Source organism: Larus michahellis, chromosome 7 (assembly GCF_964199755.1).
Source record: "Larus michahellis chromosome 7, bLarMic1.1, whole genome shotgun sequence".
Classification (NCBI taxonomy): Eukaryota; Metazoa; Chordata; class Aves; order Charadriiformes; family Laridae; genus Larus; species Larus michahellis.
The window spans coordinates 2,074,143-2,097,667 of NC_133902.1; the positions used below are offsets into that span (position 1 = coordinate 2,074,143).

The following is a 23,525-nucleotide window of genomic DNA, read 5'->3' on the forward strand; positions in this document are numbered from 1 at the left end:
TCAATTGTTAACATTTGGAGCCAGCTATAATTATCTTTTATTATTATTATTTTTAATGGGCATAGTGCTTTCTTTCCTCTCCAGCTTTCCGAAACATTTGAGGGATCTTTAAGGTATCTGTTACACTGAAGCAGCGGTCTTTGATTTCTGTTTATACTGTTTGTTTGCTCACCTTTCTAAAATACTGCAATTGCTAAGAATTTTTTGTCTGTATCGAGTTTTTGTTTCTCTTGAGTGTCTAAAATGGACATCCCAGGGAAAAATATACCTTAAAGGCATGGCCCTGCAGAATCACCGTCTTCATGACTTCTTTTGCGTTCAGTGTCTCGGGGAGCTGCTGTGGCTGGACACCCACGCTCCAGAAACCTGATGCAAATAGCAGTTGATATAGTTGCTTGTTGTTTTTGATACCTAAAACAATATGAGAAATGGTAGTTACCGATGTTAATCACTGGCTATTCTACTAAACATTCTTTTTATCCGTGTTCCAGTTAGGAACAAGGGGGTTTCTGCCACTTCTCTTGAAAAGCGTGGAAGGCCTATAAATCAGCCCTTAGTTTAACTGTTGTTTTTTCTTATGCTTTACTTGAATTTTCCATATCTGAAACCATAAGAGCTAAAGGTGCTTGCCTTCAGCATTAATGGCACTTTTTTCTAGTCTTTATTATTTGGGGGGGGGGGGTGCTGGAGGGAAGGATGGACGATCACATTGATGATGCTGTTGTTCACATCTGGGGACTATCCATGGACAGACGTTTCTTTGAGCTTCTAATTAAGATACTGTGGATCTCGGAATGGTGGAAGGCTCTTAGCTACGCACACTGTGGCCAGACGGGCTGCAGTACTATTAAGCGAGCTCTGTGTTGATGGTCCAGATCAGTGATTTTCTGTGTGTTCTGCAAATTCCTGCAATTCCACTGGTTATTGCTAAGAGATCGTAGAAATAACTGTGAAAGGCAAGCAGTCATAAGCTGTAAATGTGCTACGCTAACGTTTCATCCTTCGATGGAAAACTCCAGGTAGTCTGAAAGTTAGAAAGGTTAGAAATCACTACTGTAGATCCCTTGGTGTGTAAATTTTAATTCGAACTTGATCCTTCTAACCCTGTTGGCTAACTGTCGGTAGGACAGCAATGACTTTTCTTGTCTTTTCCCTCTTCGTTGCCTTCATACTCTCATAGTTGTTGTTGTATTTTTAAATATACGATATCTCGATGTTAAGTACGTCGGACCAGCTTAACTCATCAGCAAACCATTTCAGTGCAGGGCTTGTAACTGATAACGGCTGTACTTTTGCCCTCTTCACTGAAAGGCAGTGGCCACTAAATATAGCAGAGCGGGCTATTTTTGATTATGTAACGTCTCTATCTGTCTGTGCTCTGATTAAATAATCTATTTTCTTGGCAAAGGAGTACGAGTTAATTTTCTATTATTGATCAAAAACATATTTTAGCTGTGATACAGATGACTTATTTGTCTTGCTGCCTGTTGGATTGATTTTTGTCACCGCCTGGCCGTCAGTGATGCTGTGGCGGGCGGTTTGCCCGGCGCGGAGCCAGGCAGCGGTGAGACATGCCGGGCACATGCCCGTTGCCGCCCGGGTCAGGATTTAGCAGTCTTTCTGTGTCATATATGATAGATAAGCCCTGCTCTTTCTCTAACACTTTTTGTTACTATTTTTCAGCGAATATACTGCCTGGTATCTGTGTTAACTGCATTTTTGATTTAACGTTTTTCCCACACACACTTTTTTTTCTAGTTAATTCCTGTTCCCTTTTATTTTCTATGTACATAGTATTGATATCTCAATAAAGTTAGCTGCACTGAAGACATTACAACCCTAAAAGAAGCTACATGGCTAGGGTGGAAGTCTTAATTATTGACCATTTCTGGGAACAAGAAAAAGACTTCTTAAGAAAAAAAAGTCCCTGGATGAAATTTGTGAGCTTTACAATGTATTAGTGCATCCTGCCCATATAGGCCCTCTCCTCCCAACTCCTTTTTTTGGTGTATGATGGCAGGGTGGTCTTAATGCTGATACAACATCAAATAAACTTTTGTTGCAGCTTCAGCCCGCGGCCTGGGGAGACGACGCAGCTCCAGCAACCTGCGGGCGGAGGCGAGGTGGTGGGGATGGAGGCAGAGCCGTGTGCCGCCGAGGGGCCAGCAAGTCTGGCCCCATCCTCTCTGTTTGTATAACACTTCAGAAGCAAAGCAAGGTTCCCTGAATCACTGATTTGCTACTTCATGCCATAAAAGGAGCTGAGCCTAGAGAAAATACAGGAAGGCTAGATATATGCTGTATTTGGAAAGTTTAAAACTTTTACACAGACGGTGCAGGAACTGATGGCACAAAATGTCCACTTAGGGTAAAAGAAGGGGAAACTCCCCTGCTCTGTGCTCGTGTACAAGTTCGTGCTCCAGATCAGTACCCAACGGAACCCGGTAACTGAGGACAGAGAAGCTGCGTCTTTGGAAAAGGTGTGCCCTCCTGGGGTGGCCCATCAAGCACAAAGCCCGCTGTGTAGGTCCGCTCCTCCCTCACTCCCAGCCCGAGTGTCCAGCTCGGCAGCATAAGGCTCATCCCCGCTCTCCAGGAGATGACAGAGCTGGGCCAAGGATGTAACGCCTGGAGGAATGTGGGTGCTGCAGCAGGAAGGAGAGGGGAGTGGGGTGGAGGAGTGACACTGGGTTTGGTTCTAGGCTTCCCTTCACACCCCCCGCGGTCAGGGAACAACCAAGGAAGGGTGTTCAGCCATTGAAGGTCACAACAGTGTGAACTTGCTCATTAAGCAAATGCTGGTCTTGTGGCTGTTAATTGGTTAATGGAGTTAGAAATGCATTAAAAAATAGACAGATCCAAAAGGCAAGATTGGTATTGTCTTACCTCCTTTCTGTGCTACAGCCGTTTTTTTATGTTTAGGAAGGGTGGTTTTCATCCACCGAAGAGGCTTCTGACGTCAGCGTACCTTTTGGATATAGCAGAAATGTTGAGGAATTGTCATTAGCAACAGAAAACTATTATTTCCAGTTCAAACTCCCCATCTGTAGAAATACTAAACCTGTTACATTAACTGTTGAAACAGAATAATCAAATAGTTCCATACCACAGACTACAATATTAGTCAAGCCCGAAGCTGTTTTACTTTAGCAGTATTTTAAAGGCTAAACAACCGTTGAAAGGGAAGCGGAGAATTTGAAAAGTGTTTCTGCAAATAAAATTGTAAAAGGTTAAATTAGAAAATACTGCGCTGTTGTCCTCCAAGGGCTTGCAGTAGTACCTAGTGTTGTTGGGCTTTGCCATGAAGGATTATTTAAAGTAATTTCGCTGTCTAATATATATCTAGTTTAGATTCTGTGTAGACGGGCAATCTGTCAGTCATATTAGCGAACATCTCTCATAGAGCCGTACAACCGGAGACTAAAGTTAGAAAAGAATTGAGGAGCTTTATATATTCAGCAAAGATGTAAAAATAAAATATGCTGGATATTCTGCTGGTGCGAGCGACTCGAGTGAAGTTGGGCTGATTCACACCAGCACAGCGTCTAATTGGTGCCAACCCTCCATCCAGCTCCTCCACCCGGCAGAACTCCTGAGGGCCACTGGAGGCTGAGTCTGCTGCTCGGGATGCCCCGCTGGTGCGAGAGCACATCCAGAGGAGGGAAGGGAAAGAGAGGAAGGCAGCGCTCTCATCTGAAGACCAGGAGGTTGTTCTCTGTCTCAGGCATTGGTCTCCATTAAGGAATAATGAACCGGTGCTTGTTGTGCAGATTTAGACAATACCCGCCTTTTCGCCTTCCTCCGGTTTGTTTTCTCTATTTTGGGGTCTCCCGTTCCCTCCTTTGTTTCTTTCTGCCAGCTTTTTTGCAGCTTTGTCACTCAGGTCAGCAAGATTCATGCTATTGATAGCTGTAAACTGAAACTGCAAAATGGTGACGTGGCTGCAATTTGACAGAAGTAGTGTTTCCATTCAGGGCAAAGCTGGAACAAATTAGGAAGAGAGAAAACCGTATTGGTAATTGGATACATTATTATAAAGATAGCAATCATCCTGGTTGTTGGTCTTCAGCATAGCTCATGGGAAAGGTAAAGCCTGCTCAAAATGTGCAGTAAACGCATCTCCCATCATGCTTTATGTTATTTTCAGTCCGTTTATTGGATAGAAGGACATCAGTCACCTTTATCAGAGACCATGTAATGCTATTTTCTTCGATAGCCAGAAGGGAATACTTGCTTGAGTAGCTAGCAGAGAATAGGCACATCGCCTATAGTCGCTTCTAAAACCAAAAGCATCCAAAGCATTCTCCAAATCCGTCTCCCAGTTGAATGCTGTGTTACTGCGGAGTCAACGTTTAGCTTTTCTCTTGCACAGTGTGCATGTCCTTTACATAGGTAAAGGTAAAAGGTAAAAATAAGTTGCATTTTTTTCCAGATTCTATCACTAAATAATGCCTTTTTGTTATCCATCATAAAGCACTGACCAGATGCTACAGGTACGTTTGGCAATGTAGGGACGCAGGGTATCATCGTATTTGGGTGTCTGTTAGTTGACGTGCTTGGAGGGGTACACAAGCAACTTGGTAAGAAGTAGTAAGTTGGAGATGATTGGCCTGGTGGACATATTTCTCTTGTTTCATGCCAGTAAATCTTTCAAAAGGCCACGTGGGATGTTGTCTTATACTCCGTAGTACCAGTTACCAACGTCAGAGTGGGTAGAAGGGACCAGATAATTTAGAGAACTTGAGCTATTCAGCTAAGATTGAAACAGGTGTGGATTTATCATCTTTAGTCTGTTATATTTACCCTAACAGTGTTCAGGCCACTGGAAAATTACTGTTCTCCACAAGGTAGGAGCTGATGGTCTGTCATTGCTGTGGTGGTAAACAGTAATTTTCCCTTGATGTATTCCTGGGGAGTGACACCTGTACATAAAATTGCTTACTGTACTGCTTTATTTTCAAACTGACTTAAATCCGTTTCACTCAATACAGACTGAGGTAAGTTAAAGAAAAGCATTGTATGGGTTCTTACAATGATGGACAAAGATACACAATAAGTACGTGGGGAAACTAATAAATACCTCGATTTTCCAAGTTACGGAGCTCCCCAGCTTTTTCTGTAGTTAAGGAGAAGGAGAGGTGCTGAGTGTCTCTGGCAGGAAACGCCTAAAGATGAATCTGGAATATATGTGTTGCTGTAGTAAAAATTGTGAACAGTCTCCAATTTTTGAGGTTATTTTTGTTTTAAAGAAAACAAACATACAGAAATATGTGATTTTAACATTGCTGTAGAATGAGGGAAGATTGTTCGTTTTGTGATTGTAACTGCTCAAAACCTAGAGTAATTTTTCAGGCATGATATGGTGATTCTAAAAAAAAAAACAAAAAACCAAAACCACCAAAACCCCCCCGTGACCTTGCCAACATACATGTACTCATTTTACACCTTGTAACTCCAGTGACATTATTGAGTAAGTTAAAGTATTTGTGTGTATTTTTAGAGGATCTTTAATCAAAGCACAGACAATTCTTCCTGCTGATTCTTCACAGTTTAAAGTGTGCCGTTCCAATAAAAAGGAACGACACCTAAGATGCCTCCAATTAAGGTATCTAATTTTGGATAAATGATCTATTTTAACTCCATCAGTAAAAAATCAGAAAATTGTTGCAGGTGCTGGATCTCCAAAATGCCAAACTATCTATTATTATTATTTATTTAGAGGAACAATTATAAAACAGCTTGTGGGAGTTGTAGAGCGGCAGAGTTACTCAGTTAAGGCTTGGTCTTTAAGGAAGTTCTTATTTTATACTTGCTACACATTTTTTTTTTTTCAAGCAAAAGCAAAAATGGCAATTTGTGCCCTTGTGCAGCGGGAGCAGAGCAGTGCCCGTGCAGATGCAGCGGTGGCACTGCGTGACCACAGCCTTCAGCCTGGCGTCCCAGGGACGTGAAGCTTCCATGAGCCTGGGGTCGGTTTGTAGTTGGGCAGTTCCCCTCCTAAATTAACATGGAAGCTGATGATTGACTTCAATCAGAAATGACCGGCATTGGAAATCCCTGTCTGAAGGAGCTCTTGGGCTGGATCTTGTAGGAATGGGGAGTGGGTAGGACAGACGGACAGATCATCCGTTCGAGTGGAGGGCCGCAGGTTGCGAGAGCAGCAGTTGCCTCCCCACTTGGTGGTGGGTCAGCCGTGCGTGTGTTGCTGGAAAGTATCCCTAATCTGTATTTCCATTTGTGGGCTGGGAGGGGGAGAGGTGACATTTAGGGGATAAGGGAGTGACCTAGAAATATTGCAGGAGGAAGCAGCAATGGGGGGCTGCTGCAGAGCACAGATGGGACAGCTGATATTATTACAATAGGTACTGTCTAAACAACTTCATAGGAACAATCGATAGGAAACAGTGCTTTATTTGTATTTGGGCTTACGGGAGAACGTGTTATTTTATCCACTGACTCACCTCCATGTAGAGCATCACGGGAAGCCGCGTGCGAGCTTTCAGGGGATTAGGTAAAACTCTGGTCCTACCAAATCAGGTTTTGCAATAGTCCTGACTTGTTGCTTTACAGTGAGAATTTTGCTCACTGTGGGCATCCGATAGATTCCAAATCATGAAAATGGGTTGGAAATACAATAACAATATACAAAATACGATACAATACACCCAGCTCCACCACTTCAGAGGCTGTCGCTTGTTTTCTTCCATCAGGCCAGTACAAAGCACCTTGTTGGAGCAAGCCAGTTTTGACCAAGTCTATTAAATTTTGCACAAATAATAGCTGCTTTGTTTAATTGTGTTACAAATTATCAGGCATCTAAAGCTCTGTGAGTCGCCTGCAGAAACGGTCAACTCCTGGCAAGAGGAATAAACACCCAGACAGCAGGGCATGGCCCTGGAGCTTTAAAGCTCCCACCTGCTCCGCAGAGACGTGTTCTGAAAGTCAGTGGAGTTCATGGCAGGTGGAAAATGTTAAGGTTTATGAGTTTAAGAGCAAAATGAACTAAGCTACCACTAATGAAACAACAACTTCCCAAAATGACTTGCAGAAGATACATTAGATTAGGCTTTCTCTCGGTGCAGACCACAAACCCGCAGGTGGAATCAGTGAACGCGAGGGGGTTCCTCTGCGTTGTCTGGTATGAGGTGCACGTTCCTCCGGCTTATGTCGGGATCAGAAAGAAATGAGGGAATGGAAAAGCTAGGACACAGTGAGAAACTCGCTTTGTGTACGAAGAGAGCAGCTTTCTGATAGAAAGACGTCCAAAGCTCATGTTTGGATCCTTGGGAAACAATGATTTCATCATCAAATCTAACTACAGAGTGTACCCAAAAGAACCAAAATGAGTGCAATTACAGGGAACGTAGGGTTTAATAATGATGCTGCCTTGATGTGATTAATAAGACTGCTGATTTCCCATGCCTTATCAGACGACTGTAACGCTGTTTTGTATATTTGTTATCTCCATTATGCGCTGCAGTAAGGGTAGATAAATAGAAATACCATGGAGGCAACAGGAAACAAAACAAAAATAATCAAACATGTTTATCACTAGAGCATTAAAATGGCTGCTGTGGCAGACACCAGATGAATTATGCAATACATAACTTAATTCTCTGGGCCACAGATGTTTCATTTTTCCTGCAAGAAGATGATTGAACCTTGAATGACAGTTTCAGGCAGTCTTTGATTGCTCTGTGGGTCACATGCTTGATATGACCTGCATTTGAGTTGCTTTCTACATGCTGTTGCTTTATAAAACATGTAAAATTGACATCATGTTGGCTGCTCAAGGCCAAGTCAGGAGCAATTCCATGCTTTTGATATGCTTTGTGTGCAAGTGAGGGAGAGGGAAGGGTGTCTGTGTTTAAATTCTGGTGCGTTATTGAATCAACTGGAGTCAGGAGAGGGGAATTGCAGCAAGCTCTTTCAATTTGTAACAGGAGGCACTAGGAAATAGAGAGTTTGCCGCATCTGTGTCATCTTGCATTGTTAGAAAATCCTCAGAGCCGTAGTATTGGATCAGGCAGGGACTCCTGCTACCCAGGGCATGGCGCAGTGCAGATTGGCAGTGGCCAGGAAGGCAGCTGGAAATGTTTGTTTGTCTAAATCGTCTCCTCTGAGCATGAATATCCGGCATTACCTGAACCTGGAGATTGTGTTCCTCACCCTGAGGAGCTGATCCTGCAAACCTGGAGGGTTTGTACCGATACTGGTGCAGTATCTCAATCTCGGGACATTACCTGAGGATAGCCTGGGATCCAGGCATAAATACACCAAAAATTAAACATCAGCAAGTTCTTTCTCCTTTTCTGCGTAGTCTCCAAAAGCAGGTCAAAATAATTACACCAGAACTGAACTGCGGGGATTCCTCTCTGCCTGCCAGTACTAGAACTTGCAGGAGCGTGAGCCCGCAGCTCGTGAGGGTGCAGACTTCTCACCAGCTCCCTTAGAACTTAGTGGAAAATGATTTTTAGGTCCGTCTAAACAAGGTTATTTGTCTCTGCAAATTTCAGGTGCAAAAATTATCTCATGTTTCAACAGCCTCCTTTGAACTCTGTGGCCCAAAGGATTGTCAGCAGTGGTCTGAGGTGGGAGGAAACCCAGAATGATCCAAACCTGGGCGCTCCTAATTACTCATTTTAACACTACCCATAGGGCTTTGCAGGGTAAAGCAAAAATACATTGTGAAAGAGGACGTGTTGGATCATGAGACCAGGAGAAAAAGGATTTATTGCATTTCTTTTCCTTTCTGTAATGGGCAGGTTGATGGCTGGACACAGAATTCACAAGAGACCTGTTCTTGTGGAGAGAAAAACAATGAAAGTTGAGTAAGAGTTTACATGGAAGGTTGAGCATGATGGGGAGCTAAGATACATGTTGGCTGTGGTGCAATATATATAAATATGTGCCACATAAGAAAATAGTATTGTCATCAAATAAAAAATATGTACCACCTATTTATATATCGGGCTACTTTGAAATACAACCAATATGCCCTTTCTTTCTCCCAGCTGCTCACAGTAAGCGTCCTTTGGTCTGCAGAGTGTGCCGAGGTCATGTGTGTGTGTAACACTCTGGGAGTTGCAGCTCTGGGGTTCTATGAGTTGGTGTTATCTGTTTGTTATATATAATTCTTGTTTTTTCTCTTTCTATTATATTGAGCACATCAATTAGTGTCACTCATATCAATTTCTTTTTGTAGAAATGATTAAGAAAACACTGATGATCTTCAGAAACTCTGCTCCCTAGTGTATCACTGGAATAATAAAGCTGATTTCTATTGTGTTTAAAACTTTATAATTGCAAACATGATTTTGTTATCCTTGAAATCCTGACTTAAGCCACGAAAGAGAAAACAAAGTGCTGTGCAGGTTTTCTTGGAAAGCAGTTTTTCTGTGGGCTGAAAGATAATTTATTCTATAGGGTCTTTTCCTTCTAACGATTGAGACGATTCTTGTCTTGTGTTATCCAGGTATTGCTCGATATCTTGGGCTTTATAAGCAGATTTTTTAACCTTTATCAATATTTGATGATCACTTGACATCTTTCAAGCGCCTACGACATCGTTTATTTGAAGATGGTACCTGCAGCTGGTGCGACTGCTTGATCCTGGTACTTACGATACCAGCCTGGTGTGCTTAATGAGAAATCTTTGCGTGAGATTGAGTTTATTTTTTCAGCTTGAATCCCTGTGCGGTGCACTGCCTGGATAGAAGGCTAGCAATGAGAGGGAACAGGAATTAATTTTAATAAAACCAAAAAAAACCCTGAAAAAGCGTGCATTGAGTCTCTCTCCTTTTTTCTAGGGGAGAAACTTGATTTAGTACAGGATAACTGCAAAGAGGGGTCTGGACCATGTACGGCGGACATTTAGCCAGTCCCCAGATTAATCCAGATGACGTACTGTGTGATCGCTGGAGCACCTGAAACCAGCCTTTCTTTGATCTCTCAATTTAAAGCCTCCAGTGTTTCACTGCTTAGCAGAGAGAGGATTTTTTCTTCAATTGAGTTCCTAGGGAAGGAAACACCCAATTCATTACCAAAGTTGGTGGATTTATGAATCCCCGAACAGAGAAATTCTTTTACGAGAGGCCTGGATTTATATGACATTGGAAAAAGGATTATCTGATCTGAAGATCCTTAGAGGGTTGCTGTGAAAGAAAATATTAACCTATAGCTCTTGCAATTTGAAAAGTAGATTTGAGAACTTAGTAGTAAAAAGTGTGTGAGTTCTTGCCCTTCGACGTGCTGTACTGGTTATGCTGAAATAACATTTTTTTCTTTCTTTCTTTGTATGACCCTTGTGTCTGTTGCTTTTGGAGGTTGTATTAGCAGTAAAGGTGGGTTTATCAAATATGGATGTTTGTTGGATTAGAATCATTATGAATTCTAAAAATGCCTAAACTATGTGTACAGTGATACTCATAAGGTGCAAGAAAAATATAATTAGTGGGGGTTTTATATTATCTTCTACTGGAAACTTTCTAAGAGCTTGCAAGTGTTTGGTTCTTCATATGTAGGTCTTAAAAATTAAGCAAGCCAGCACCGTGGGCAGCTTGCCATGGGCACTGAGGTGCAGGGATTAGATGAGGGCATCTACCAGCGGAGCTTAGAAAGAGTCTTGAATTTGGGTAGGAAATTTGTCATCCTTCTTTTTTGCTTAAAGAAAAAAGAAAATTGAATATTCAAATGCTGGAATGCTCTTGTGCCCTGAGTGAATGCCGTGATCATTGGGCTGCAGGCAATTTTGATGTTGTTTAGTGATCCGAAATTACTTCCTAGACCCAGGAACTTTCCCTGATAAAAATTTTATTGAAACTTGAAAAAACTTAATGCACTGCTCCCCCCCCCCCCTCTTTTTTTAATGCTCTGGCCCTTTTCCTTCTTTTCTTCCCCTCCCAAATAAGTCTTCACATTTCGTCTTGTGCTAGCAAAGTACCAGGTTATATTGCCTCTACATTTACGAGGCTAAGATGTTTACCTAATTTGGCCAAAATCTGCTCTGTGATGATCATAAATATATGTTACAAACAGGATTTTTCTTTTTTTCTTAATTAAACATAAATGCGCATTAGTTGATAATGTATGCTTTTAGTTTGAAATTGCCTGCATAAATGTTTTAATAATTAGAACATTTTAACAAGCCCCAGTGGCTCCATATACCGTTTGCTCTGACCAGTAAACTTATACATGTTTTGAAAGAAAACAAATGTGTGGGAAAAAATGTTGTTTGTTTTTTGCCAAACCAAAATATTAATCTGCCCTGCTAGTGAAGTTTCTTGGCCACGCCACTGACTGCAATTTCAAAAGTGTCATCTGTATTTTTCAGCTCTTCCATGTATAAAGAATCCAACAGCAGTTTCCTTCAAGGTTCACTAAGTTTGAATGTTTAGGGGGCTGTAGCCACAAGATTTGGCAAACCATTCGCTTGTCATGTTAATAAAAAGGGAATTGTTTCTGCCTCTTTAAGCTAGTATCTAAATGAAGGAGTTGGATCAACTGGATTTTAATCATAAAGTCCAAATTCTTCTTGCTTGCAAGTGAATAGCTTCACGGTGTTCAGGGTTTTCATCCGATTTAATTTTATTTAGAAAAAGAACTGAGCTTCTTCCGTGTTACCAATTCTTAAATTTGCTTGCTTGTTATGCTGTTCAAACCTAATCGGTTATCTTGATCTTAAAAAGAAAATTGAGCCTTTCTGCGGTTTTTATTTCCCATAAGCAATTGAATTGAAAAGTGGGGTGGTTTTGGTTTTTTTTTAACTCCTTAAGTTGTTTTTTTATAGATGGCATGCTAGCTTTGAGGGCTCTTTCATGAGTGGTAAAAGCTTACACCTTGTAAAATCTATAGCTTTTAATGCATTTTGTTTTTCACTTCAAACACAGTAGCGGGAGAAGAAATAATAGAATATTTCACGACGATCCAGTTTCAACAGTTCAGATTCTTTTTACGTGGTGATGCTTATTCTGTAGCTCCAAATGCTTGGGCTTAAAATTTGATTTCCTAAAATCCTTAGCCTTGAAAGTGTTGAAATTTGGAATGAGCTATCTGTAACGCAGACTGAAGAACTTTCTTGCTTACATTACTTTTCCTCTAACATGGAGATTATAAGGAATTAGATCAGATAAATGATTATACTGTCTATGGAATGAGAAAATATAGGATAGGTAATATTTGTTCCTGAAAAAAGCTTTTAACCACTCTTTTTCTCATTATCTGTTTTAACATTAAAAAAGTATTGCTCTCGACAAACCCTGAATAATGTTGGGTTGCAACGCAGAAATCTGCTGTAAAATATCAGCGTATTTTAGGAAAAGGTCTTTTCATTACTAATTACCCGCCTTCTCTGGATGAGTGTGAAGAAAGGTGGAACTTTGGGTTTTTTCTCCTTCCTTGCCTTCAGCTCCTGGGGTGATGGGGGAATCCAGGCACTCACAAGAGGACGAGTCGCGTGAACAAAGTTGCTTCAGGAACGAAGAAAGTTAAAAGTAAAATCATCAGATCTGTGTCTCTTATAAGTGAGTTCAGTTCACGCAGGCTGACTCTGGTCAGAAATTTAGGGTCAGTAAACCACAGATTTGCTAAACTTGGCCATTGTTCCCTTCAAGGTTCCCAAGGTTCGATGAAAACCCACAGGACAAGATGCTGGCGGCCTTGAGCTGGATGGTATTTTGCCTGTCCAGTAGTTCTGTTGAAATAAAGAGAAATATTAAAATAGGAAGGGCTGAAAATGAGCAAATGTGGCGGATGGTGAATGCATCAAAAATTACCTGTGTGGGACTAACTCCGTGAGCCAAAGTGGAGTTTCCTCGTACCTTGCAGGTTTGAATTCGACACAGTGCTTTGTAAACAATAAATCAATGCAAGTTGTTTCTGTGAGTGCATAAAAGGTGTGAGAACTGTAATTTATTTTATAATAAATACTTCTGCTGAGCAAACAGTGAATGTAGCTATTAGAGACTTTCTCAAATAAGTGATTTTAGACTGCTGAGTGCCAGCTACTGATGTGGTAGTTGAGCTTTTAAAATGAAAAGACTGAATTTCTTTTGAAGATTCTTCTGACTGCTGTTGACACTTGTGCTAGGAAAGAATATAGAGTAATTTAATTCATTACTTTACTTAAAGATAACGTTTATGGTTGCAGCATTAACCTCCATTGGTGTGCAGGCTGCTAGGCTGGAGGTGTTTTGCTTGAATTTTTTCGGAGATGTTGCATCCTTTTATTAGGTGTGTGGAGACAGATTGTGTGCGGAAACACCAGGTAAAAAATGTGTGAGGGGAAGGGGAGTTCGGGATCAGTCAGCTGGTGTGTCTGCGTACAAGGACAAAGGGACAGTTTTGCCCTTGGCTACAGTTTGACACTTCTACTGGATTCAGTCAGAATTATCTGTACATGCTGAAGGGCAGAAATGTCATTTTTATGGCGTTCTATATCCTCGGTTGCTTTTTTTTGGTAATTGGCTGCGAATAGCAATGCTGTAAGAGAGCTCTTAAATGCTGACCCCAGCCGAAATGGCATACAAATACCGGTATTAATACTTGTGTCCATTTTAAATACGGGATTGTCCTGAGTCCTTCCACCTTGTTTTTCAGGCACCATCCCGTGTTTCAGCCTGTTCTGCTGGCAGCCAGGCACCATGCCGCTGGCACGGGGTGCTCCTCTGCTTCACTGACTGTCCCATGTCCCCTTGGTCCTTTGGCCTCGGACATCCCTCTGTGCCTTCTCCTGCTCTTCTGTCCTCATCTCTTTCCCTGCCTTTGGCTGCCTTCACTTGTCTCTGTGACCTTTAAAGGTGGCTGAGGGTCCTTTGGTGGGTCCAGACCCCCTCACACCTCTACCCCTTCCCGCTTATCTCTTCTGCATCAGTCTCGTCATCTTTTTTCCAACAAAAAACGTTCCCTTGGCTGAACTGAAAAACAACCCTTCTGCTCCCAAAGCAGGGAGCTCTTCCTGTCCCGGCTCCGAGGGTTTTCTGCTTCTGAGTCCTTCGCTCTTTTCAGGTTCTGCAGTTTTTCAGACCTTTGACTGATACCTGGCACCTCCTGTTTGGGAGGAAAGGCCATGATTTTATTGTTCTCCAACCCCTACAGAGAAGCAAGCGGAAACTGGATTCGCTTAAGCTGTAGCCGACGTGTTGGGATGGGACATTCCCAGCTCTGATCTGGGAGGCTTGTGACATAGTCCAGACATCATGTACTGGCTCCGTGTAACCTGAGGCATTCGCACATAAATTCAACCTGAATACATAAGCTTATATAAAGAGGATCCTTGAACTATTCCGGCTAAAAATATTTGTAAAATGCTTGGAAACGTGGGGTTTTTTTGGTGCATTAGGATGCTCTCTTCCCTCTTACCTCTGTTAGAGACACATAATGGGGTCACTTTGCATGGTCTCAGGGACACCTTTTCCCTGTGAAATACTGTAATTTCCCTCTGTGGATTAACGGGATGGATTTGGGGTCTGGACTCTAAAACAAAAGGGATTTTTCACAACTACAGAGTCTAAAGAGATCGGAAGTGCTACTGTAGGCTTTTGTTAACCTGTCTGGGTTAGTCTTCTGGCTACTCCCAGAATCCTTATTTGCCCAAAGAGTGATCGTTCAATTCAGTAACTAATGTCTGTTATTTATTATTAATTCAAAACATCGTGTGCATGATTTCTTCCCAATGTAAGAGCACATTAGCTTCTCCTGCACAAGAAAACACATGTTAATCTGTTTTCCATTATTGTCCAAAAGATTTTTTCGAAAGGCAATTCATGTTGCCCCGACAACGTTAAAGGCTGTAATTAAAAATAATTTTCCATTAATTTCTATACATACACATTTACTTATTATGATTTTTTTACTGCATTTCCCTAAGTGTGCACACAGAAACCTAAAATGCTGCTGAAGAGTAAGTCAATATTCAGTGTAATGATCCGGTGTGGAGCGTGCCAGTACCCTGCTGTACTTCAATTAACCATCTTTCCCGGTGAACACCTGCATAGAAAAATGGATCTTCTATGGGATCAGCAGGAAAACAAACCCTGACTTTTCCGCATCGGCAGGGGAAGGGAATTCCAGTATTTCACAGCTTTTATGGATAATGATCTGCTACAGATTAAAAACCAAAAACAGACATTATGGTGTTGGCAGATTGCAAAAGGACTTGCTGGTTAAAGCTGCCGTTCGTAGGAGATGAGGATCGTGTTTATTGCTTCCATATGGTCCAGAGATACAAGACAGGCAAAATGTCTGGGGAGAAGTAATATGTCTTATTATATTGACACAGAACATACTTTTAGGTCTGTAGGCCCTTTTCCTGGTGCCTTTCACAGGTGAGAGCGTGCGTGTGAAATATTTGCCCAGGATTCACCATGATGAAAAAAAAAGATTGCTTAAGGATTGGATCCTTTGTGTGAGTGAAGTCTTAGAAATGCTGGAGTTTTTAAAGGGTCAGGGCTGGTAACTGCCACCTAACCCACGTATGTGAAGGATCTGGTTTTCCTCGAGTATTTGTGGAGTTTTCAACCCTTGGACTTTCCTATTCAGCTTTGTGGAGCACATTAAGAGCCTAAGGCTAAACTTAAAGTTTCATAAATTTGTGTCAAAGAACTCTTCTCTGCATAATGTAAAATTAAATTTCTTGGTCTCTTTGACCTCGTGATGTGGGGTTTTTTAGCCAAATTTAGATCCAGACTTCTGGGCACACTGAAACAGCGGAGGAGCAGGCTAATCTTGTGCGTGTGTATACAAGTAGTTGACTGAAGAACTGTAGTCTTTGACTTGCCCATAATTAGCACCTGTGAAGCACCTTTACATGTAGGAAAGATGACACTGCCCTTCTGCAGAAGGTTGGGGAGTAAGATCTAAGATCTAGTGGATATGCTCAGATACTGATACGCTTATTTTGTTGCAAAAAGGGAACAGGCAAAGGAATCGGAGACTTTAACCAGTCCGCAGAGCGGAAACCCAAGAGGATTTCACCAGTCAAAAGACTGGCTGATCAGTCTTACTGTGTCCTTTTAAAAAAAATAACGAAAATTGGTATTGTTTGTATGAATGTTGCAATTGAACAGTGCATGAACTCATATGGCGGGCATTCTTCATGTGATAACACTACTTCTGCTCTCTTGTTCTCCCAGGGCTGATGAAATCGAGATGATCATGACAGACCTTGAAAGAGCAAATCAGGTAGGATTTTAAATGAGTCCCTCATAAAATTTCAAGTCTGACTTTGATTATTTTTTTTTTCCCCTTCTCTTTTGGACTTTATGACAGTTCTTTTATATGCACTTAGCAGTCATAACTGTGTAGAGTAAGAAAATATGCGAATTTAGAGAAAAATACAGCTCTTTAGGGATACTCTGTAAGAATTGCATGCACAGTAAAGTAGTGCTTGCCGTATATTTACCTTCTAATAATTTAAACTTAAGTTCCTACTATAGGTATTCTTGGGTTTATGTTTCTAAATCCATCATGCTGGCCCCTACCTACTGGTTTACTCAAATTAAAGGGCTTCTGCCCTGCAGCAGTGGCAGGGCTGCCAGCAGCCCAACCTGCGGAGGCCAGGCCTTCTGCCGCAGCTCCAGCTTTTGTGGGCTTCTTCGGACTTTTCCTTCCTTTTCTGATATGTTTTATTGACCTTATTAATTTTTAGCAAGGGTTGGATCAGACTGTGCCGTGCAGGAGAACAAAGACATTGTAATTTGTTCCTGTGGATGCTAATTTGGTAGGCTGTGAGATGTCTCCTCCACGTTCCCTTACAGTGCACACACTCCCGAGAAAGTGGCACAATCCTGTGGAACTTTTTAAATTAAAAAGTTTCTAAAAAACCAAACCCAACACCCAGGCAAAGAGCCATCTGGTGCAGTCTGTACTTTGAGTGACTGTATTAGAGGGGATGAAGTAGATGTGTGTGGACATACAGGATTCCCAGGTGATAAATGCAACAAGTGATGGTTTCATAGAGGGAAACCTCAACCAGGTATTTGCTTATCAGTGAGCTTCATTAATCCCTCTGTCAGGTAAGATCAGAGATTACGGAATTCTCTCAGGTTATGGTTCTATAATCCAGTTGAAGCGTACCTAAGAGCAGCTTGCTTCCAGGGAGAGCACTTGCACCTCCTTCCCCTCCGCAGCCCCGCTGCGCACCTCGGGCTGTCAGCAGTTGTGGAGCTGCACCGTGAGCCCGACCAGGGCACTGATCCTCTTGAAAACTAATCCCCTCCAGCTGCTGCTTTGGTTTGTCTTTTTCCTTTTGCTAGATCAGCTTTCAGCCCCCACGGTCCGCTGGTGCAGCTGACCAGTAGAGCACATATATTGTCCTTTATCACAGAATCACAGAATGGTTTGGGTGGGAAGGCACCCTAAAGCCCACCCAGTGCCACCCCCTGCCCTGGGCAGGGACACCTCCCGCCAGCCCAGGTTGCTCCAAGCCCCGTCCAACCTGGCCTTGAACCCCTCCAGGGATGGGGCAGCCACAGCTTCTCCGGGCAACCTGGGCCAGGGGCTCACCACCCTCAGAATAAAGAATTTCTTCCTAATATCTCATCTAAATCTCCCCTCTTCCAGTTTAAAACCATCACCCCTCGTCCCATGGCTCCCCTCCCTGCTCCAGAGTCCCTCCCCAGCTTTCCTGGAGCCCCTTTAGGGACTGAAAGGGGCTCTGAGGTCTCCCCGGAGCCTTCTCTTCTCCAGGCTTAACAGCAATGAACTTTACATTAGTTCTTTATAAATTGGAAAAATACTAACGAAGCAGAAGGCAGATTTGTAAGTTGTTGGGTTGATTATTTAGTCAGTAAAAGAAAATTGGGGTTTGCACAGTAGGTTTTTAGTTCTGTCAAAAGAATTTTTGTAGACAGCATTAAATATTTATGAGAGTGCTAGTAATTATTTGAAAATCTGTAGGCTTTTTAGAAATGATGTAGGTGTTAAAGATGTTTTGGTAGAATTATTTGGTGATTTTTGCAAAGGCAGTACGTTTTGCAAAGTTGTAGCAATGATTTACCCAGTAGGTTTTTTCTTTTCTCAGAGTAGGTTGTAGGTGGTTGTAGTTAAAGAACAGGTATTTCTGATTTCCTCATTGCCATACTAAAACAGAACATATCTGTTTGTACAGAAATGCTAAAGGTATTTTCATACCTAACTGGGACAAACCTGCAACTTGGGGTTTTTTTTTACTTTATTGGGTTTTTTTTTAATTAGTCAAAATTTATTACTGCTTATGTGCATAACCCTTGGTTTGGTTGTGATTCAGCAAACTCTGAATCTGCCTGTAAACATCAGTTTGCAGTTCATCTTCCTAGTAAAGCCAGAAGAGGTGATTCTCCGTCCCCTTTTCCCATCTCCCTCCCGGCTGCTGTGGTGCCGTCCCCTCCCCAGCAGCAGCTTTTGCAGCCGGGGGGACCCTTTATTGAGTCCATTGGGCTCAGGGACTGCAGAAAAGCCTGAATTTGGGGCGAAGGGGCCAGGTTTGTTTTCAATGAGACGTGGCAGCGCCGAGATGAGGGATGTGAGGGGAGCGTGTGGCCTCGGAGGAGACAGGGCTGGGGAGATTCACGGGTGGGGGGCAGCGAGCTGCTGGGGGAGCTCAGCTGATTTGCTGAAACGTGCCCGTGGTCCTTGTCTTGTGCGATGCTTCACCTTTGTAAAACACTTCTGTAAATTATAACTAAGTAATCTTCGTAGCAGCAATTCCTGTGTTTTACCTCTTTATGGTTGAAAAAATAATGGAAAGAAATTAAATCCATTGCACAGGCCAGAAAGTGAGTTTGCATCAGGCTGAAGTGTTACAATTGCAGAAACAAGTACTTATCATAATTATGTGTTTAATAGTTAAATTAACATTTCCTTTTACCATTTCAGTAAGTACTTATTCCCCATTATTAAGGCTACCTTTAAAGAGTAATGCTCAGCATGGCTCCTACTTTGAGGATAGACTGCCTTGCTGATTTTGATGTGCTGTTTTGCTGCTCTGGAATTAACACTGACCCAGACGACTGGGATTTGGAGCAGAAATTTACAGAACAGCAAAATGTTTGCTCTGAAAATGTGAAAAATATTATTTGCTGTAAATTTTTAAATATCTGATATTTTTTGAAAACACCTTCCTTGGTCATTGGCCTTTTAAAATCCAGAGCTGGCGTTTCCGAACTTCCCTTCTGTACGTGAGGACGCCTCTCTGACCTGAAGAGGTGGGGAGTGCTGTTGCCCTCTCCGGTTCTGCAGTAATGAGGGGGTGGCTGCACTCATTGACGTTGGTCCAGGTGATGAAAGCCATGGGGACAGAGTTGATGTTGTCACTCCCGCCGTTGTGTCCTGTTGGGTGAAGCATGGACCGTTCTTCCTAGTCTGCAGACTCCGTCACCTCTCTTCTCCCACTGTTTTTTCCTCATTTAGATCCTCACATTGTTTCGTGCAGGAGCCTTCTGGGCTCGTTTGTGTGCTATCATCCCCAGAAGAACTCACTGGCTCATAGAAATAATTACCTTTAAATACCAGTGAGCTTTGCAGTTTTCTGCTCAGAAAGAAAAAGGGGTAGTGACTGCAAAACTCAGTTTCTCTCTATTATATTATTATCACAAGGTATAAACTGAATTTTCCCACAAACCGTAACCCTAACCCTAACCAACAAGAGAAGTAAGTCCCTCACTTGAGTGGCGTGAGGTGGGATGGAGGGGTTTGGAGGCGGGTGCTGGAGGTGACGATGTGGTGGCTGCTGGGATGCCAGCCATTCCTCAGCTGCTAATCCAGGCACTCGGTGCGGTTAATCCAAGAGCTTGAGTGGGGTTTTGCAGCAGGACTAGTCCCCTTCACACTGACAAAGCTCCCACAGAGTAGTTTAAGCACATCAATTTACACCCACTGCTGCGTGAGGGGGGGCCTGCCTGGGAGGTGGGTGTCAGTGGCGGCCACTTCAAAGTCCTGAGGGCTATAAACCGGTACGAAAAGGACAAGAATGGTGCATTAAAACGGCTGGTCTACCTACGCCTGCCTCAAGAGGAGCCGTTAGCTCCATGACGTGTAGGTTTGGGGGGGTGTGTAAGGTCCGAAGCCAGTAGCCCCCACTCGCTTTAGCAGTAAAGAGGCAACTGCGTCTTCTGGGAGGCGGCAGAGGAGCTGTGGGCAGCTGGGCTCTGCCCTCACAGAACCACAAAATAGTAGGGTTGGAAGGGACCTCTGGGGATCACCCAGCCCAACCCCCTGCCAGAGCAGGGTCACCCAGAGCAGGTGGCACAGGAACGCCTCCAGGCGGGGTTGGAATGTCTCCGGAGACGGAGACTCCCCCACCTCTCTGGGCAGCCTGTGCCAGGGCTCTGCCACCCTCAGGGTAAAGAAGTTCCTCCTCATGTTGAGATGGGACTTCCCATGGTCAAGTTTGTGCCCGTTGCCACTTGTCCCATCGCCAGGCACCACCGAAAAGAGTCTGGCCCCAAATCCTCTCGGATCCTCTCCTTGTCCCCGGGGTGGTGTGACTTGTATGGCTTGGGTGTGTAAAGCGCTGAAGCCAAAATATAACTAAACGCAATAGGAATGGCTTATTTTCACTTTGCTAACTCACCAGCTCGATAACGAAAGTAAGCCAAGAGTTCACCCTCACATTTCCATGAAGATTTAATAATCCTGTAGTTTGGGGAAGGGACTCGTTTTATTAAGATTTCATTTTGCACAATAAATCACTGCATATTTTCTGATATGCTACGAAGTATAGTAATAAATAATTAAAACTAAACTACCCTTACTTGTCAAAATAAATGATTTATCATAGTTCGGGATATAGCATCTTTGAATTTTTTATTGTTTGATTCCCAGAATATTATAATTTCCAATCAGTGAAGTTAATGAAGCTCCAGTGTACTTTTCTGCATTTGCAACAGTTACAGTTGTGTGAATGTATATTTTACGCAAATAGTTATGGTTAGCGCGTTTCAGTACCTTTTCAAGTTTATCCCTTTCTCTTAAGCGTTCATGGCAGTAAGTCACGAGTCTTTTGGACGGCAAATTTATTCAAATGAATTATCCTTCTGTTTCTATCCTGCATCTTGCAACCTGGAATCACCCAGCTGTGCGTGAGAAAAACTGGCGTTTCTGTTGAAAAGAATAATTCCTGTGTTGTGACAACAGAAATACTTCGGAGTGTTAATTCTTTTTAAAAAAGAGAGAGGGGAGGCTCAGTTTAAGGTTTTATTATTGAGTCAAAGTTTGTGGTTTCACGTCGTTGATGTATCTAGTCTGTTTACTGCCTTTATACATTCAGTTCACATTGTTTTAAGAGAAAGAAAAAAAAAGTCTAATGGGCTTTGTAATTTGGGCTTCTTGGAAAAAAAGTGCTTTTTCACTGTGAAAAGAAAAAAAGTAGAACTTCGGTTAGGGTTGCTTGATCCTGGGTTATTGTATTTTAATCCTGAGGAGGAAATCAATTTGAAAAGCAGAATCAGATATAAGTATCCTTAGATTTTGGGAGTTAGAATAGTCAGGGAACATGGGACAATTTTTTTGTGGATTGCATTGTGAAAGCTATAGGAAAAGAATTAATTTATTTTTTTTCCTGCTGTGTCTGTGCCATGTTTATGCCTTTGGAAAAGCAAAATGTTTCCATTGGTTTTCTTTCCATCTTCACAGCGCCGATAGTGCTCCCAGATTTCTACTTCTTGTTTTTTTCTGGGGAAAGAAAGTCAAATATAGAAAATTCCGTTTCTGTAGGAAACAACTGTTCTTTCATAACCATTTATTAAAGAATCTGGATTGGATCAGTACTATTTATTCCACAGAAACGTAGTGTTAGATTTTAAGATTTGTAGAGGAAGGGTTAGGGAGTTTAAGCATTTTTTGTAACCGAACTTCCACCAAAATACATAAAACGGCGCCTGCTATAGAAGTAGAAAGAAAACCTTACCAGGGCATTTTAGGAGAAATGCTGTTCTCGAGATTATTTTTTTATTTCATTGGGTATGGTGCCTTCCTGGCCCTAACAAATCACATTGGAAAATGGTTTGAAAACAAATTCCCACGAAGCGAGATTGCTATAAAATATGTATGGTTTTCAGCAGCGGATGGAATAAATTCTCCCCTTTCACTTAGCAACACAAATGCAACCCGGTATAGGTAGCGCAGGTGCTGGGCAGGAGGGGTTTGCTCTGACCCTTCCCAAATACCCGCTTTTCAGTCCGCCTCCCTTTGCCGTGGAGCAGCTCCTCTGCTCTCGTGGTGTGCCGTGGCCCCGCCGAATTCAGCGGAGTCGTGCCATTTTGTAACAGATGAGGTTATTCGCTCAGTCCCGTGGTTTCACTATCTGGGAAATGGGAATAACATTTACTTTACAAAGTGCGTTGAGCTCCTTGCATGGAGAAGTGCTGTATGAAGGCAAAATATGGTTAATATTATTTTCATACAAACACAGGAGTTTCCTGTAAATGCTTGGCTTTCAGTTGGGAATACATTTATCTGGCAGCCTTTTAGTGCACGAAGGAAAGTGCAATAGCCTGAAGACAAGAATGAAGACAACCCAACCTCTTCTGTTTGGAGTTGTTTTATTTTATTTTTTTTTTAAGTAATTCTCCATTGCTGAAAAAAATAGGTGCCAGAGCCTTGAAGAGTCTTTCATGTCACAGAATTTCTGATCAACTTGCTGTTGTTCTGTGAAAGCTGGGGTCGCTTAAAGGTTGTAAAATAAATTTTTATATCTCAAAAGTTAGAAAATCAAAGCACATTGAACCAGAGTGCTTTAATTGATCTCGTACTTCGAGAAACCTAGCTTTTTGCAGCAGCTTGCAAGTAAGAATCTCAGCTTCAAGCATTTAAAACCAAGCATGGTGATTACTGCCATAACCGGGCTCATTAACTTCAGCAGAATTACTTGTGGTAATATACACTCCTAGCCCGTAGGAAGATTTTGCCGTGTATAGCACCGAATTTAGCACGTAATAAGGAAATATAGTTTGGCCGGTGGAACTTTAAGGGAAAGGTTATACTTTTTTGCTTGTAAGTATCTCATTTTGCTATTCACACCACTGGTCTTTGATCAAATTAACATTTTACTGTAAGTAGAAGAGCACTCAGTTAATGCTATTCATTATCTTGTCAGGAAACAATGAGAATAATTTAAACTGGATATATCGTGTAAGGCTTTTTTGTTTTTTTTCTAATTGGAAAGCACACGGCAGCACCACGATCATGACCTACTGGCTTCACTGTGAACACTACAATATTTATACACTGTATTAAGGAGAACGAAAGTATTTTGAGGTGTTTCGTTACTAGGGAGTAGCTCTCCGCTAGAAAAACAGCGATATGGAAATTAAGAGGAATTGTATGACTGAGGTATCCAGAAAAACGTCATTTTTAGGCAATGCTGGATTTGCATGGTCTCTAGCAAGGCCAGCAGCGTGACTGTCACTGGTCATCGTGGTTTTTCTGGGCTGTGCACAGTAGATTTGGAAGTAAGAAACCAAGAGTTTCAGCTCTGACTGATGAAAAGCAACTGTACCATGGAATACGTATTTCTTAGCCAAAGTGGGAGAGTTTCACACAAAGAGAAG

The 23,525-nt window shown here is 42.2% G+C and overlaps 1 protein-coding gene across 8 annotated transcripts in view; it reads left to right on the forward strand.

Annotated features, from left to right (window-relative positions):
• The window catches only part of CUX1 (cut like homeobox 1), a 280,996-nt gene that overhangs the window by 162,404 nt on the left and 95,067 nt on the right, over positions 1 to 23,525 (forward strand). For all 8 annotated transcript variants that reach the window (XM_074595981.1, XM_074595973.1, XM_074595975.1 and 5 more), the window contains one exon: positions 16,131 to 16,179. In XM_074595981.1, coding sequence (XP_074452082.1) covers positions 16,131 to 16,179 — 49 coding nt within the window. The remainder of the gene's footprint in view (positions 1 to 16,130; positions 16,180 to 23,525) is intronic.